At 52.0% G+C, this 16050-nt stretch overlaps 6 protein-coding genes and 1 non-coding gene across 7 annotated transcripts; 3 read left to right on the plus strand and 4 right to left on the minus strand.

The window, feature by feature from the left end:
* Window positions 1-96: 96 nt before the first annotated feature.
* Window positions 97-989, minus strand: BDP55DRAFT_628823 (uncharacterized protein; the record flags this gene model as incomplete). The annotated part of the gene is made up of 2 exons (XM_060571948.1): window positions 97-144; window positions 261-989. The coding sequence occupies 2 exons, from the start codon at window positions 987-989 to the stop codon at window positions 97-99; spliced, it is 777 nt and encodes a 258-aa protein (XP_060433206.1).
* Window positions 990-5113: 4124 nt separating this feature from the next.
* Window positions 5114-6522, minus strand: BDP55DRAFT_653366 (dihydrodipicolinate synthase). The gene has a single exon (XM_060574181.1). It carries the CDS (start codon window positions 6238-6240, stop codon window positions 5257-5259), a length of 984 nt encoding a protein of 327 aa, XP_060433207.1. The 5' UTR covers window positions 6241-6522; the 3' UTR covers window positions 5114-5256.
* An 865-nt stretch (window positions 6523-7387) lies between these two features.
* Window positions 7388-7469, plus strand: BDP55DRAFT_t87. Its single transcript has one exon. It is a non-coding gene; the product is annotated as a tRNA-Ser (tRNA).
* Window positions 7470-7806: 337 nt separating this feature from the next.
* On the minus strand, window positions 7807-9150 carry BDP55DRAFT_653368 (S-adenosyl-L-methionine-dependent methyltransferase). The gene is made up of 2 exons (XM_060574182.1): window positions 8260-9150; window positions 7807-8177 (listed from the first exon to the last, which is right to left on the minus strand). The coding sequence occupies exons 1-2, from the start codon at window positions 8871-8873 to the stop codon at window positions 7892-7894; spliced, it is 900 nt and encodes a 299-aa protein (XP_060433208.1). The 5' UTR covers window positions 8874-9150; the 3' UTR covers window positions 7807-7891.
* Window positions 9151-10976: 1826 nt separating this feature from the next.
* On the plus strand, window positions 10977-12911 carry BDP55DRAFT_653374 (uncharacterized protein). Its single transcript, XM_060574183.1, has one exon. It carries the CDS (start codon window positions 11283-11285, stop codon window positions 12426-12428), a length of 1146 nt encoding a protein of 381 aa, XP_060433209.1. The 5' UTR covers window positions 10977-11282; the 3' UTR covers window positions 12429-12911.
* Window positions 12912-13492: 581 nt separating this feature from the next.
* Window positions 13493-14474, plus strand: BDP55DRAFT_410579 (uncharacterized protein). Its single transcript, XM_060567368.1, has one exon. It carries the CDS (start codon window positions 13586-13588, stop codon window positions 14153-14155), a length of 570 nt encoding a protein of 189 aa, XP_060433210.1. The 5' UTR covers window positions 13493-13585; the 3' UTR covers window positions 14156-14474.
* Window positions 14475-14500: 26 nt separating this feature from the next.
* Window positions 14501-15523, minus strand: BDP55DRAFT_691636 (uncharacterized protein; the record flags this gene model as incomplete). Its single annotated transcript, XM_060576996.1, has 2 exons — window positions 14501-14999; window positions 15060-15523. 2 exons carry the CDS (start codon window positions 15521-15523, stop codon window positions 14501-14503), a joined length of 963 nt encoding a protein of 320 aa, XP_060433211.1.
* Window positions 15524-16050: the final 527 nt, after the last annotated feature.

A 16050-nucleotide genomic window follows, 5' to 3' on the forward strand; every position in this document is an offset into this window, starting at 1 on the left:
TCGTCTTTTCTCTCGTCCCTTCCGTCTCGTCTCGAAAAGGCTGACCGGGTATCAGATGCGAGTCCGACTGTCTACTCTAAAACTCTAAATTCCACTTTAGAAGCGCTTGCGAAGAGCCCGCTTGGCGTTGCGCTTGCAAGGGGCCTATTGAATGAGAAGGTTAGCTGATTGTGAACCACATTGCAACTGTTTCAATCCGAACTCTACTCTGATGATGAAAGAGCCTCGGAAAGATGGGACGTTGGTTGTATAAGACTTACGGAAGAAGAGGGGGTAGCGGAGGGAGTGGCGGAGACGGGGTCGGCGGCCTGGTCGGAGCTGCCAGAGGCAGGGGTGGAGGGGGTAGCGGAAGCGACGGCTGAGGTCACGAGGGTGGTGGGAGCAGCAGAGGGGGTAGCAGAGCCAGAGCCAGTGCCGGAGCCGGAGCCGGAGGTGAAGTCGACGCAAGACATGTAAGTCTGGCCGGCCTCAGCAGAGTCCCACCACCACTGGAGAACGCAGTTGCCGGCGGTGCCGCAGTTGGAGGGGAGGGAGTCGGGAAGGGTGACGCTGAAGGCGGTGTTGTTGGCAGCGACACCGGTCTTGGTGGAGGCGTAGTTGGTGAAGGAGATCAAGGGAGATCCGATGATGGAGTTGCTGGTGGTGTCGACGACGGAGACGTTGGCGACACCGGTGTGGGGAGCGCGGATCTCAACCTTGAAGTCGACGGTCTGGCCGGCAGTGTAGCTCTGGATGTTGGCAGAGTTGTCGGCGAACTTGTAGCCCTTGCACAGAGCGAGCTCGCACTTGGAGGCGTCGAGGCTGCTGCCGGCCTGCTGGGCGAGGCCCTGGATGTTGCCGTACGGGTCGGACTGCTCGGTGTTCCACATGGTGGTGCCGCAGGCCTCCTTGAAGGCATCGCCGGCGGGGCGGGGAGTGGGAGAGGTGACCTTGCCGTGGGCCGAGACGGCGGCGACGAAGGAGAGAACGGTGAGGATGTTGGACTGCATTTTGACTGAGTTCTACACGGTAGATTTGGGTCTGTTTTGTGGTATAAAAAGAGGGTTTGACGGTTGGGATTTTGTCTTGCAATGTTCTGTAAAAAGCTTCAAAAGAATGGCTTGTGTCTAGCACAGCTGTAAAGAGAGTGTTGAAAGAATGAACGTGAATGAAAATTCGGACAAGTTTGGAATGAGACGAGGAGATCAGATCAGAGAAGACGACAAGAAGAGTTTGAAGGCCATGGAGGATGGTCTTATACGGTTCGACTGGCAAACCCGTCTTTACGACTTGCCGTCAAAGTGGTGGGTGTCATGGGCGACCCAGTCCGGACCCAGCCACGGACCCGGAGCAATCTATGCAAGACGGCTTGTTGCGATCGAAGCTTTCAGGGGAACTGATAGTACCTTGCATGGTCATGGACTCATGGTGCAGAACGCACGAGAAGAGAAAAAGCTCAGGCCAGCCTTGGGCAGTCAGGTACAGGGCGAGACGGTGTTGCGTAGACTCTAGAGTACGGATGGACACCAGCAAGTAACCCTCCAACAGCCTTCCAAGAGACCAAGACGGCCACCAAGAGTCTAGAGATGTGATCCATTCATGGTCCTGGAACATGGCAGCCAACGACCCCCAGTCAGCTCCATGTGGAGGGAATGGCAGCGATTGGGCGGATGACGGGCAGGGCTCCCACAACGGGCAGTAGTCGCCCAGTTGTTTAATTTGAGTGAGGCTAGGTGGACACTCTTTAGACCGAGTCTTGCCCGTCTTTGGCTGACATTCCTGCGCAGACGCCGTGACGCCCAAGAGAAGTGACGCGGGTCGAATCGAGAGAGAGAGATGGGGAGGGGGAGTGCACGCCGCACGACACCGTCTGACATGATCCTTGCTTCACCCTTCTCGCTCCTGAACCGGGATGGCTGAAACGGCGCCATCACGCATCTTTCAGGCGGCTCCGCCGTATGACCCCCACCGCCTTGCTGTACGTAGTACTCGATTCGCTGGACGGTCGACCTCGTTCACGTTGTCGTAGTCGGGCTTGCTGTCGTTGCGGTAGAGATCACAGTCCATTCTTCGTCCCATCTTCGGTTCCTCGGCCTCTCGCATCTTCGATGACCTCAACGGGAGATCATATGAGGATCTTTACGACCTGGAACGTCCCTGTAAGCGAGAAATCAAAGGTCGATGCGCTCGTCGGGAAGCTGCCTGTCTCTAAAGGGGCATGACAGATCATGTTTGTCGCTCTCCACGTTTTTCATTTTTTCCTCCTTCTTGGGAAAAATTGGAGTTGTTGTGCGGGTAGCTGGCCTGTTTCGAGAAGCTCTCTCCGTGGATCAATCTCGACTGTTGGCAATTTATTGATGTGAACTGGAGCTGAGTGAGCCTGACCTACCTTGCCCGTCGCCCCTCTGAAGTTCCAGCAAGGGCGAAGCGTGTTAGTCGAGACTTGACCGCATCAGTGATCGTCGCCCGGAATTAGCTACCGACTGGTAAACGGTACCGCGATACTCCGTACAATGCCGTTCAATCTGGATGAATCTCACATAGAATGAGATCTTTCTCTGGTGCGACTTCAGCTTACCAGCTCCTTCGCGTAGATAGCATCACTCTGGCACTCGCTGCGCAGTCACGTCTCATGGCCATGGCACTCAGCGCATCTCTTCATCAACTTCAGACCACGCCCGTTGTCCGTGTGGGCTCCGTCGTACCCGACTTGGCTCCCAGGTCGTGGGCCACTCTATGGCGCGCGTCACTCGAATACGCCAACGTATTCCCAATCCTCCAAGTGGTTCTCTCTTGTGTCTGCTTTTCGTACCCGGCTTGGCTGATTGTCGGTGTGCAGACTGACTTCCCGCGGCCAGGCCAGGTATTACCAGGCAGGGCGCTCGTCGGGCTCGTTTCTTCTTCTCGCCTTCTTCGTCCGATCATCAACTGAACACATTGAAACTCACCCCCGTGCCCACATCGTGGATCCGAGGCAGGGTCAGGGGCGCTAAACCTTGTCCCATCAGCGGGTACCTGGGCCAGACCAGGCACAGGCTCCAGGCCCCCCCTCCCTTCGGCCCCCCCTCCTAGGCTCCTCCTGAACGGAACTGAGCCCGTTAGATTGGGCCGTTTGAATTTTACCTACAGGTGAGGATTCTGAGGAAGGAAGGAAGCAAGGAAGGGAAAAGGGGATGGGCGCGGATAGACAAGCGAAGAACATGGCTCCAGCTGTTTATGCGACGGAGAATGTGGGAGATGAAATGCATTTTTAAATTCATGGGATGAAAGATGGAGAAACAGGAGCTGAGGCCCCTCCACATTCCCGCTGTGCCTCCCCAAGACCTCCATCTGCTTGATTCGGTCAGTGACCGATTCTATCGGCCGAGTGAGGATGACATAATCATGCAAAAGTCCTTTTAAGTCTCCCCCCTCTCATTTTCGGTCTTTGGTGGTCGGACGGTGGACCTTTTGGCTTTCGGGATGCAGCAGGATGTCGTCAGTTGCCGCGGCCCGGCATGAAGCCGGGCGCTTGGCTGGAAGAAAGCTTCTAGATCGACTGGAGCTGTTTGGTAAAGGTTGACCGTGAGTGTAGTGTGGATGATGCGTGGAAGGACCGATGAGATTCATGCGGGAAGCCGCCTACATCACGTCCATCTAATTACCTACCTCCTGGGACTAATGAGACTTGTATCTAAGCCAACACACCAAGCAGGCTCAAAGATAAGGGTGTTTACTACTACATCAGATTGACGAGTCTTTCTTATTTCTGTATGAATACAAGGGAGGAGACTCAGATATAATTTGAACGTACGGAACGTACGGAATCAGTCTGCGATTCAAACGCCGGCTGCCATAGTAGAGACATCATCAGCGCGAAGTGAGACTTACATAGCCCGAGGGCAGAATCGGCCCTCACGATAGGACAGTCGACTCCTGGCGCTTACTCACTACATGCCATGCTATACAGTTTGTCTACATGATGAGTTTGTGCTGCTCAGAGGCTCTAGCACTCGCTTCAGTGAAGGATTCGCTAGAAGTCTTGACTCAGGCGACGTTCGTTGAGTGCTGCCCTTAGCAGAGTATCCAAAGATCTATCGTCATGAGTTTTGATTGCTGTACTTACGATCCCCGCAAATTTTAGGCCGTCTTAAGTTGATTATGCTTGAATCGGCAGTGCACTTCTTCCCCGGCCGCAGCGCAGCTATGAGTATGGAGTCCCACCTTCAGATGCCGCGTCATCCGTCTTTCGCGCCCGGCGCTCAATCTGACACGGCCCTTGCAGCTGCGACGGCGCTACTGGACAGGCCTAGCTATGGCTCCGGCCGGAATCTCATTCTCCTAGTCGCCATTTCGGCCTCCCTGATCGGCTCTGTTGTCCGTGCCTTGTCTTGGCCCCGGAGGTGTATGTTGTAATTGCCGGGCGGATACCGGCTTTCTTCGACTCAGCGCGGCGGTCACTTGGCGATTCTCATCAGGTAATCAAAGTCTGTACCATAACCTGATGCTGAAATTACAGGTTGAATTCAAGCTGTTCGGCATTTTCACTCAACAAGTCCAAGAGTAAAGCACGTGTCGTAGTGGTTCGGTGTGATGTTGACAACCAGCCGTAGCCTCGTGTCCCGCGGCGTTTCCTCTTGAGATGGGTGCCTCCTGAGGATAATAACAGTCGTCTCATCGAGTCCTCAGTACATCCTCACATATTGCACCTCTTTACTTTTACTTCTTCGAAACTTGGTTAATGCCACTCTTCAACATTCCGCGACGCGACCTACTCATTGTCCGTCAAGCGTCATGCGGCCTACTCTCATTACGCGGACCGGTCATCCCCAACCACGCTAAAAGGGAATGCGAGTACTGCTAATTGTCGCCGGGCGTATACTACTGCCCTTAGAAACTGGAACCTATGGTGACTACATAAGCATTTGTTATCTTACTACATCGTGACGTAACGGAGGAAGCACCGGGTATTCAGATCATCGTGGGAAACAATACAACAAATGAGGCGAGTCAGCCGGCTACATAGGAAGTATGTGGGCCTGGCAGGTTGATCGCAGGTCTACTTCAGTGATATTGTAACCTTGGAAGCGGACCCATTATGTGAGGTTTCAATATGCCCAGTCACAATGTGGACAGTGGCATTGATAGTTGTAGTGCTGCTACCTTCGCTACCTTGACATTGAAAGAACTATAGATTTTGAACTGACAAGAAGCCAAAAGCCGCTTAGCTTCAACTCCTTCGTCAATATGAAAATGAACCCATCCGACCTGTCTTGGAAAGTAAGAGCCTGACCATGTCTATCCTGTTAACCCCATCTCATGGACTTCCGCTTCCAATTCTGTCTCTGCCTGGTTCAGCCCACCTATCCAATTTTCCACACCCTCCAGCTCCTTGGGCGACAGCTCGGCGTAGGGCTTCCTCGGCACACCTCCATAACCTCTCCAGTATCTGATTGCCGCCTTCATACCCACGATCCCCTTGACAGAACCGAACAAGTCCGCTGCCGTGATGTCTTCCTCCAGACGTGCCGCCTCACTGAACTTCCTCCGGCAAGAGAGATCCCTGACGCGCACACACGTATAAGGCGCGAGGTTAGCGAGCTCCACGATACTTCCGTTACTTCCGTCCGCCTTCGCCTCGAATAACTGGTGCTGTAGGATGTATCTGGCGCTACTGCCGGCGACAAAGAACCCTTCGGGCAAGTCGTATGCCGCCCGCGCGATTGTACATGTATATGGTAAGTTAATGTCCTCGAGAGTGACGCCGACGACATTGGGGTGCTTCGCGATGCGGCAAAGGGCCTCCAAAGTAAGAGCTGTGGGTTTCAGTCCCGCTGTCATCATCGGGGGGTTTTGAATGACAATCGGGATGGGAGACTTGTCCGCGATGTCGTAGAAGTGCTGGATAATGATTTCATCGTCGTCGAGGGAAGAGGCATAGTAGCTTGTAGGTAGTACCAATGCGTGAGACGCGCCGCTCTCAGCTGCGTCCCTGCAGAGTTGAAGTGTTCCGCACGCGGCGATCAATGGGGGGTTGTGACTACTGAAATCGGCGTGACATTCTCGGTGGATGGTGTCAGCAGCGCACCTGATCATGGTGTTTCGTTCTTCTCTTGTCAGGTGCTCTACTTCGCCGATGGAGCTATGAATGACGATGCCTGCTACTCCTGCTTTGATGATTCTGGTGAGATGAGTCTCGAGGGTTCTTGTGTCGACGTCCTCCGATTCTGTAAAGAAGGCGAGAGTGGGAGCGCATATTCCGTCAGAGAGGCGAAGACGCATTACTTTGGGTGCTCCGTATGAGAGTCTCGCCTGCGGGCTTTAATCCGAGTTGTCAGCCGGCATTGTTGTTGAGAATGTGTTGAAGCCGATATCGTGTGGAGCTATGACAAGTGCCTAAGGTCAGGAATTTTAGCTACATCTATGAGAAAGGCCAGGGAATCGAAAGCGAAGCGGGAAGCTTGCAACTTTATGTATGATGTATCATACTTCGGAACCACCAGGGGTCTCGGAGTGAATTTCGTCCCATCAAATATCAGATGTTAGTTCAACGGGGCTCATATGTGAGCAAAGTTCAATATGGCTCCTGAGGTGCCTTTCGGTGAATATATGGCATTGCGAGAATTTGGGGAGTAGTTCTAAGGTGTTGGCGGGCATGAAATAACGTTGGAGTGGCTACTGTGCCAAAGGCATATTCTGCCTATTTCGAATGCGCCGCTAGACGGTTGAGAGTGTGAAGTCGAGGGTTAATTCAGTAGGTTTTCGGTATTGGCACATCACAAGGTGCGCCACCATAACATCTTCTGAAGCACCCATCCGGTAACTTCTTTCTGCTCGCAACCCTTGCAGAAATTTCTCCCCTGACGGCTTTAAGACAGGAGACATCATCCTGCATATTATATTGCTTCCATATCCAGAGCTCTTGCTTGCGTCAAAGTACGCTCGATACATAAAGCTGCATACCTGGTAAACGCTTACCAGCGTCACGCGTGCCAGCCTTGCCAGTCTAGGTACATGTAGTACCTCCAATGTTCGTAAGCTCTTTTGTTAACTTGCAGGAATTTCCAGTCCATTGCTTCAACCTTCGCTCACGCATGAATCGGACTGAACTAACCGGGCCGCCAGGAATCAAGCTTAATCACGGGTTCCAACAGCTAGAAGAGTTGTCGATGTTCCCACAACTTTGTCGTACGTCCATGACACCGGGGATATAGCCATTCATAAGACGTCAAATTATACCATTCAGAAACACTTTTGTACAGATGTAAGATTCAAATAAATTTTGTTCCCGGTAATTTAGAGCATGCCTGTGCCTTACTGTCGTCGCCCACCTCACTTCACATGGGTCTGCAATGCGTGGGGTCTTCTTTTCATCATTGGCCTGGCTCTCACATCTCCACACCACATTGCATCCGCAAGATGGATAACCGGCGTTGTGGCAGAGTGGTCTAATGCGCAAGACTAGAAATCTTGTTCCTTCGGGAGCGTCTGTTCGAATCAGGCCAACGTCGATTACCTTTTGTTTCCCGGCGCAGTTGCATTGCGTCAAACCGCAAGCATGTTTTGAAGTTTTGTGGTTCCAAGTGTCAGTCGAAAAGACGAAGTAAGACGTTGCGCTAAGATAAGTCAGCTAAGTTTTATCATACACGCATTTAGTGTATCAGTATTTCTCAAGTTTTTGAAGACGAATTCCAAGTGTTGTTCAAGAAGGTAAATGTATCTATCGTTGATATTTGATACATGTTCATGACTCTTCAAGAATCCAAATCAGTAGTACTTCTAATTCGAAAACCTTCGTTTTGTGGCATACTTCTTTCTCCAGTCTTTGAACAAAACGTACTTATACCATCTTTAATTTCCAGGTACGCGGCTGAGAAAAAACATTTTCTAATCTCGAACTACCTAGTACACATAAATCAGCTCTTGTGTAACCTCAGGGGTGTCTACCCCAGAACCAGGTTAAAGAAACTCCAATCAACGCCCCGTCCTGTATATCTCTCTTCATCTCAGACTCGAGCCTGTCCATGTCTTGGGTAGTCTGGAGAGTGTCGACGCCTCCAGATTCAAGTATAGATAGCATTACAGGCCTAGCAACCTCGGTGGCTATCTTTCTCATCGATTCCCGCATCATGCCCTCAACGCTGAAAGTGCTCCAGACCTTCTCATCGACATCCGTAAAACCTGCGTCTCGAAGCACGAGGGGAAGTTGGGCGGGCATGCTGTATCGGGTTATCAATGCCCGCAGAACGAGAATACCAAGACTACCTTGTGTCTAAACAGAGAGCTTTGTGAAGGACTTACAATGGATTACGGCCAACTTTGATCGACCACAGCAACCTAATCCTAGACCACTCGTCGAAAGCGTGGCTAGGTGGGACGCACTTCCATGACGTGTCGCCTGCTTCTTCCCAGTGAATGTATCCCCCAGGGTGTAACAGTGTAAATGCGTTAGTAGCCAAGATCGCCCAGTCTTCTTTCCGCATTCCAGACCCAATCAATCTGATGTGTACCATGTCGAATGAACTGCGCATTTCTTCTGGGAAAGACTTCAAAGCATTGTGCTGCAAGAGAGAGATATTTGGAGGTAAGGTCGATGAAGGCGGAAACTTGGTGGCGTCCATGTCGATGCCTCGTAGCTCGGCGGATGAGGGAAGCAACTGGGCTATGTCTCTCAGCCAGATGCCGGTGCCAGTCGCGATCTCGGCGACCCGGGGGTTCTGTTGCTTTTTGAGATGTGTCAGAATTTGCTGGGGACAGAGACCACCGCAAAGAGGGAGGAAGATGTTTTTATGATTGTACTCGAGCCTCTGGCGCTCCTTGGCGAGGTCGCCGCGGTTGAGGGCGTAGACGGTATCTTGATCTTTGTTCCATAGCTCCAAGCCAGTGTACGACTGCGGATGGGATACTGCTGCCATTGTGCAAAGATTCCTTGCAAACTGAAAGGTCGAGATTACCGGCAATTCTTCAGCAAGAGTGTAGGGACCAAGAGCCTTTTGTAACCATTGACCAATGTCACACGAAAGTAAGCTCTCAACCGAGGTAGAAATTGAGTTGATAACATGACAAGCTTTGGCCAATCGATCGAGAAATTGCTATCAACGTTGAGCTGTATCAACATATTAGGCTTTCGGGACTTGGTCATCAGAAACGCCATTGGTGGATGGTGTATCATTCATGTATGTTTTTGATCGTTCGAGAATAGTCTAAGATGCGGATCAAAAGATTGTATCTAACCAAGCACCCTTGATATCGCCGAGTTCGGCTCCGATATGCAGTGTCGGGCTTAGGGCCTTAGGCATTATAGGTACTTGGCACATGTAGAAAGATGAAGTGTACCACAACGGCAACCTTGCGTTGAACAAGTAAAAACACGCATCGCCACTACTGTGCTGTGGGTATCTGCACGCCTCAGCAGCATTACAGCCGTCGTTCTCAAAATGTTCTCGGGATTGTGGAACAACAGCGCAGCTCTGTGAGGTGACGAACTTGCAACACTATGTCATCTAGCACGCCGCAGTTGTCAGCATGGACGGACCCCTCTGTGCCATGTTGAATGTATTGTTGGCATCTGGAGGTGATGTCGCAAAAGACTACAAGGGAAAAGAAATCGAGGAGTAAGACGATAGAACTCAAATTTCGACCTCACGAGTCTGATGCATTCCTCCATCAAGAGAAAAAGCTGCTCCATGGTCGAGATTTCATCACCGTTCCCGTCTGTCTAAACCCAAATACGAGCCTGAAACTCTAGTAACGGTGGAGATTATATCGAGCCTTCCTGGATGATAACCAACCATCAGAAGCACACAAAAGTCTCGATCACTCCTCACTCCACTCAAAGCCGACAATGTCGACAGCCCCAAGTGCCCAAAAGCATATCATCCCAGGATGTGTCAGAGGTTTTCAACACAGTCCCAATGATGAGATACTGAACTTCTCAACCCATATGCTAGTAGCATCAAAAGCCCGAAGACACAAACTACTCAGAGCGGGGAAGACTTTTTTGAGCCCTTCTGCTCCTCTATAGACTTAAGTGTTCTTCGCGCTGCGGTCTACCAAGGCGCACCTGGTGCGAAATCGTCTGCTGATTTGACTTTTATGATCCCACAGTTCTGACCGACTTACACCAAGGTTCAAAGGCAAAATAAACAGTTTGGCCACCTCCAAGGACTTCAGCCGAGACCTTAAGCATCGAATCAAGCTAGATGAATCATGTGACCATTTCCTCTTGCGGCATGCACGGTTGCAATATGCGGCAAGAGGAAAGTGTTGCTGCAAGAAGAATGCGTGATCAAGTCTTGACATCGTGGGGACTATTTTGGTCCAGGATCGGAGGCCAGAGACGTGGGGGCTATGTGTCAAAGAACCTGCAATCAGGGAGGATGGCTCCAGTTTAAGCAGTGAGGCGCTTACCTACCTACTCAAGGTAAATGCCCCCTTAATCTCGGGCTTTGACGGAGCTTGGTGACTACAGGGCCAAAGGGGTAGCCTAAAGTTATCTGATAAGGTCCTCACCGGAAGGTGCCTGGGTACCGGCGCCGTTGCCTGCGTCCCGGGACGTACCGGCCGGGATCGACACGCCCCACACCGACGGGATCAGGCTTCCGGCCATCATCACCTCAGTCATACGACGCTCACGTCAAGTGGTCCTTGGCAGAAAGAAACATACAAGACATGATAGTCCTTTGGATTTCAGCTCGGAAGCCAGGCATGTAATTCCAGTTGCAAGCAGTGCAGCCTTCTTCAGCCTTCTTCAGCCTCTAGATGAGGGCCTTTGTGGCCCAGAGCTGAAGTGTAAGTTCTCCTGGCAGAGCCATGGCGTTGAAACATGCCGGAGCCGGCGCTGGCGCGCGGCTCTTTACCGGCACTTGGCCACTACCACGTTGTGCAACTGTCAGTTTCTTTCAACAAAATTTTCAAGTCGTGATATGGTTGTAACTCTCAATTGGACTCTTGTGTTGATGCCAAGCTATAAAAAAATGCCTTACCCGGTCCCCTTGTCATTGCTATCTCATCTGACAAGTACCAAGACCCACAACAGCAGAAGGCAAAGTTTGATCAGAAGTCCAATCTGAATACTCGAAAATCATACATTATGACGTCTGATCATGCTGTGACGCCTGATTACATTACGGAGTTTATGAAGGCAAACTTCGAGTACTTCTCAGACGCTTTTGTGGACTGCTTCGATGACCCCGACGATGATATGTCAGCGACCTATCTAGTGGACGTCCGCACCTTCAATGAAAACCCTTGTCGCTACTTCAAAAATTGCTTCTGTCCGAATATGAAACCTCAGCCAGATATCGCGGGGCAAGGTGTAAGTCATGACTTTCAGAACTCCAGATCCATTATATCCTACTCTTATTCACTGGGTCCAGGTATTGATCGCATTCGCCATCACTGCTTTTATCACCCTTTGCTTGTCGATATACTGCCTCTTAGTAGGTCATACCAATGAACGACGGCAGACTTTCAATCCAGTCGACCGATATGTTCGCAAACGCATCTCTGAGCCTCTTCGGCACTTCATGCATCGGAAGGGATTCAGCCCGGACTTGCAATCTCTCGTTGCCTACGACCTCGTCAATACCTTTAGCGACCTTCAGCTTGTGACTGGACTCGCAGTTTTAGTCGCCGGTTTCAGCGAGCTAGCCACCGGGACAATCTCGATTTACCACTCTTTGATCATCACTGATCTCGCGTGGTTTTGCACCAACTCCCACCTACTATCGCTGGCGGTCACTCGAAGCATGAGAGACAGCGTCAAGAAGACGCACCCGCATCGTTATAGTCGCGAGCATACCGAAACAGCTGCACGTCTCGTTCGAGCCTTACGGATCACATTGATGGCCGCTACATTTGCGTTCCTACAAATTGCGTTCTTTGGTACTGGCTACAAGGACATGTACAACATTGAACCAAACTGCCCGATGAAGTGCACTTTGAGCGAACCTAAGGGAGGGAGGGCTCTAAGGTTGATGGTGACTAACATGGTTTTGATGGCCTACTTTTATGCAGTACAGATCTTCCTCACCTGGCGAAGTGGTCGTATCTTCTGGATGGACCACATCAGAGGGTCCCTCATCGACAAGCAAGGTCAAACAGTCAATATTCTGAACCCGGAAGTGGTGTTCAAGCAGTGGACCGAAAACAGAGTTTTGAAGACGCTGAAGTCAACGGTTCTGGTCGTCTGGTACTGTCTTGCGTCTGAAGCTGGGGTCCTGTTTGGACTCACCATTTATTTTGTATTTGGGGTGTATTCTCTCATCGATGATCGGGTCCGTGGGCACAAAAAGATGGACCAAAAGGTCCATAATGAAGAGGACGAGGTTGTTTACAGCCAGCTGGTCCCAATCTTCGTAATGATTATCCCATTCATGGGGATATTTGAGTCTTATGCACGACATTCGAAGGCGGTCAGGGAGTATGAAGCCAACGAGCTAGAAAGCCGAACATCAGAGGGATCTTAAGGACAATTTTGTTTCATGCGAACCTTGGAGAAGAACCGGGACGAAAAGATGGAAAATGAGTACACAGAATGACGTACAGGATGATTGTAGCTGAGGCAAGGAGGGAGGATACCATGCGGAATGCCATAATACGCCGGACATCGGATTGAATTCGATTTAGAGAAAATGTCAGCTTTTTCGCACAGTCAAAGCAACATGGCGGTGTTCGTCGTGTGTTTGCCCTCAGGGTTGGCCAGCACGTTCCCATCGTTGCCTCTTCCGGCGGTGTCACGGATCGTCGAAGCGTTGACACTTTCACCCACTAAGAGGCGTACGAGGAAAGTCCGTCAGCCGGCAAGGCAGATGTCCCATGAGACATGAAGAAGCCACACCAGGCAGAGAGTTGACATGAGAACGTCGAGATTTGACAGAGTTCCTAGGGGTAAGGGCTGAATGGAAGCAATAAATGGGAGCAGGCACCGACATTTGCCCAGCGCCACAACGCTAGAGCGCGAAATGTCTCATTCCCCGGCCTTCACACGCATGCCAATGAGAGTGCCGCCCATTCCTGACACTTTTGCTTTGACGCTAATGTCCCGCCTCCATGAAGCTCTTCTAAACGCGTCCGGCGTAGCGGTGGCTGAGTGTAGGGGCGTGTTTTACAGGTCTCCCGGCACGAGATGATGAGAGGGCGGGCCGAGGATGCCAGGCAGTGTGCCTTTGCCATGCCAAATGAATGAGGGTAAGAATTTTGTTACGCAACTTTTCTTGAGACGCGTCAGAAGAAGCCTACATGGTTCTTGGTACCCATGCATCTCAGGGATCGTCACGATCAGTTGGCCTCCTGAAGGTATACGAATCTAGCCATATACCTCACTGGGTGAAACCAAAGGGCGGACCGTCAGCCTCCCGCCAAGCTCACATACACAATTCGAGGCACAAGTGCGTCGGTAGATTTGATATAAGACGACCGTCACTCTTTCCCAAGTAGGAGATTAAGGACCGGACGACATCAGAACGTACATTCACCTCATAGATCACCGTCATCACTCACCATCGCCTCCTCTCGCCCGTGCCCACGGCTCAGACATCGCCCGCAGCCATATCAACCTGTCCATCACCCAACACTTTGGAAACAATCCATCACCCACATTCACACAATCTTACATACACTCAAAATGCGTCCCTCAACCTACTTCCTCGCAGCCCTCTGCTCATTAGCAAACGCCCTCCAAGCCATAGACGTACCAAACCGCGCCAGCGAAGCCATAGCAGCAGCCAACGCAGCCATAAAGGATCGCCGCGACCTCAACGCTTGCAACTCCGTCGCAACCTCTCTCCTGCCCAAGATTACCGACGGCGTGCCTACGCCGCCCGCCGATGTGGCCGCCTATATCGCGCTCTCAGTGACTGTTACGGACGCCTGCTCCGATCCGATCATCACGGGGTCCATCGGCTCCGCGTACTCGACCTACGCGTCGTCGTACACCTCGTGGAGGGACAAGCACATTACCGACTTCCGCGCCCTGTGGCAGGCCTGCAGCGACGTTCCGGGCGCCGTTGACGTTTTGCCTACGGGTACGAACCAGTGTAGCTCCGTCGTGGCGCAGATTACCAGCGCGGGGCCGGTCAACGGCGGCGGGTCGGGGGGCATCGGATCACACAATGCTGCTGCTAGGCCTATGGAGACTGGTGCTGTTGTTGCGGCGGCGGCTATGGCTGGGTTCGTTGTTGCTGCTATCCAGTAAGAGCTGGCTTGATACTTGAGGCGTGCGCCTTTGACCGAAGAATTGGAACCTGTAGGAAGGGATGGAGGCGGGGAATGGAAGGTTTTATTGGCACTAGTTGATACCTTGATCAGGAGGAAGTAATGAGAATTATGACATTGCTGGGATTTCACGGCCTTTTCAAGCAGTATCAGATGTGAAGGAGAAACACACTTGATGCTTTCATTCCCCTCGTTGGAGCTGTCCATATTGACTCCGTATACGCCCGCTTCCATCTGATATCTCAATGTTTCCTCCCACATGCCTCTTACGCACTTGACATTATCATTAGGTTTGTTTCCAAAATATCTACAAGAATCTTCTTCATCATAACAGGACGGCAAAGTTCCAATTCTCCACCGCCGAGTGCGACTTTTTCAAGTCTCTCTTCAACCAGCACCGCAGCTCCGCGGCGCCATTGATCATGACGTTGCCCCACGATACGCCGGTGCACTGGGCCGACTTTGCGCAAATCTCCATGCAATCGCCCATGGTGCTAGCCTGCGTGTTGGACATGTCGATGGCGCCGTCGTCGCCGCTGTAGTCGAGCCCGCAGAGCCGGAGGAAGCGCTTGTCGGAGCCGATGACGTTGTAGACGGTGTTGTCTGCGTCTGGGCAAATGGCGTTGCCGCTCGAGGTTGCTGTCGGAGACGGGGTTGATGTGGAGGTTATTGTAACCGAGGTTGGTATTGTTGTTGATGCGGTTGCCGTTGCTGTTGCGTCACTGCTGCTCCGTGGCATGGAGGAGGAGCTGGACATTGTGGGCACGATCATTGTTGTCGATGTCGAGCTTGCGCCTGAAGTTGGCGTGGGCGTCGAGGTTGAGCTGGAGCTTTGTTAATCAGGATGCCCGCGCGCATGTCAAAGTTCAAGAGAAAACACATACCTCGTCGTCGCGGCGCTCTGGTCCGACTTCTGATTCGCGCCGATACCGACACCAACACCAATGCCAACCCCGAGAACAACCGCAATAATCAGAGCAACAAGCAGCCAGAACACCCACATCGTCATACCGCAGCACTTGCGCTTCCTCTTGCGATCACTGTCCTCCTCGTCGTGATCAAATGCGCTCTGCCGAACCCCCCGCGTTCGAGTAGCCTTATCGTTGCCGGCGCCATCCGGAAGCGGCGGCGTGTCCTCGCGATAGAACGTAAACTCCTCATTGTTCATTGGCGTTGGGTCATCGCCGGCCCAGTAGACACTGGGGATGGACGCCTTGCCAAAGATAGATCCCTTTGCACTCCGGATGGTGGCCGCTTTGCGGGGTGACGGCACGGTGCGTTTTGCTTTGAGGTCGCGGGGGACGATCGGGTCCGGTTCGTCCGGCGGGGGAGGGCGGTCGTTCATCATCTTGTTACCGATGATTTCTGTCCCGTTGCCACTTTGATCTGGGCGTTTCCGATCCCTCTAGTTGAGTTCCTCCAGTTGGATGTTCTCCAGTGTTGCCCAATTCCTATTCGATCCCAAGCAAATGGTTGGCAATTTGCAATTGCCGATGTAAGGCCCTGCAGACAACAATTGCCAGAGTTGCTTTCTTTCTGTGGCAAGGCTGTTGGCGTAGCGTGTAGGTTGGGTTATACGGCGAGATCCCGCACCATTATCTCGGCCTTCCCGGGACGAGGACAGAGTTTCGCAGCCTTGCTGTGGCTGGACCCTTGGTTTAAAAGAAACGAATGTATCTCGAACAAATGCGACCTTGTTTCAAACGAGCGAAAGTGGGCGCGCCCTGGAAGCGCAATGCGCTGCGCTGCCGCGAGTGAATTGGGGTCCTTTGCCCGTATCCCAAACCCCAGCCCGTCACACGTCGAGCGGGAAAAGAGTGAACCGCTTTGTGGGATATTTCGCCTTCAATTGAATGAATGAAATTGAAGCGAAAC

The sequence above is a fragment of the Colletotrichum godetiae genome (genome assembly GCF_030913485.1).
Source record: "Colletotrichum godetiae strain CBS 193.32 chromosome Unknown BDP55scaffold_8, whole genome shotgun sequence".
In the NCBI taxonomy this organism is placed as follows: domain Eukaryota; kingdom Fungi; phylum Ascomycota; class Sordariomycetes; order Glomerellales; family Glomerellaceae; genus Colletotrichum; species Colletotrichum godetiae.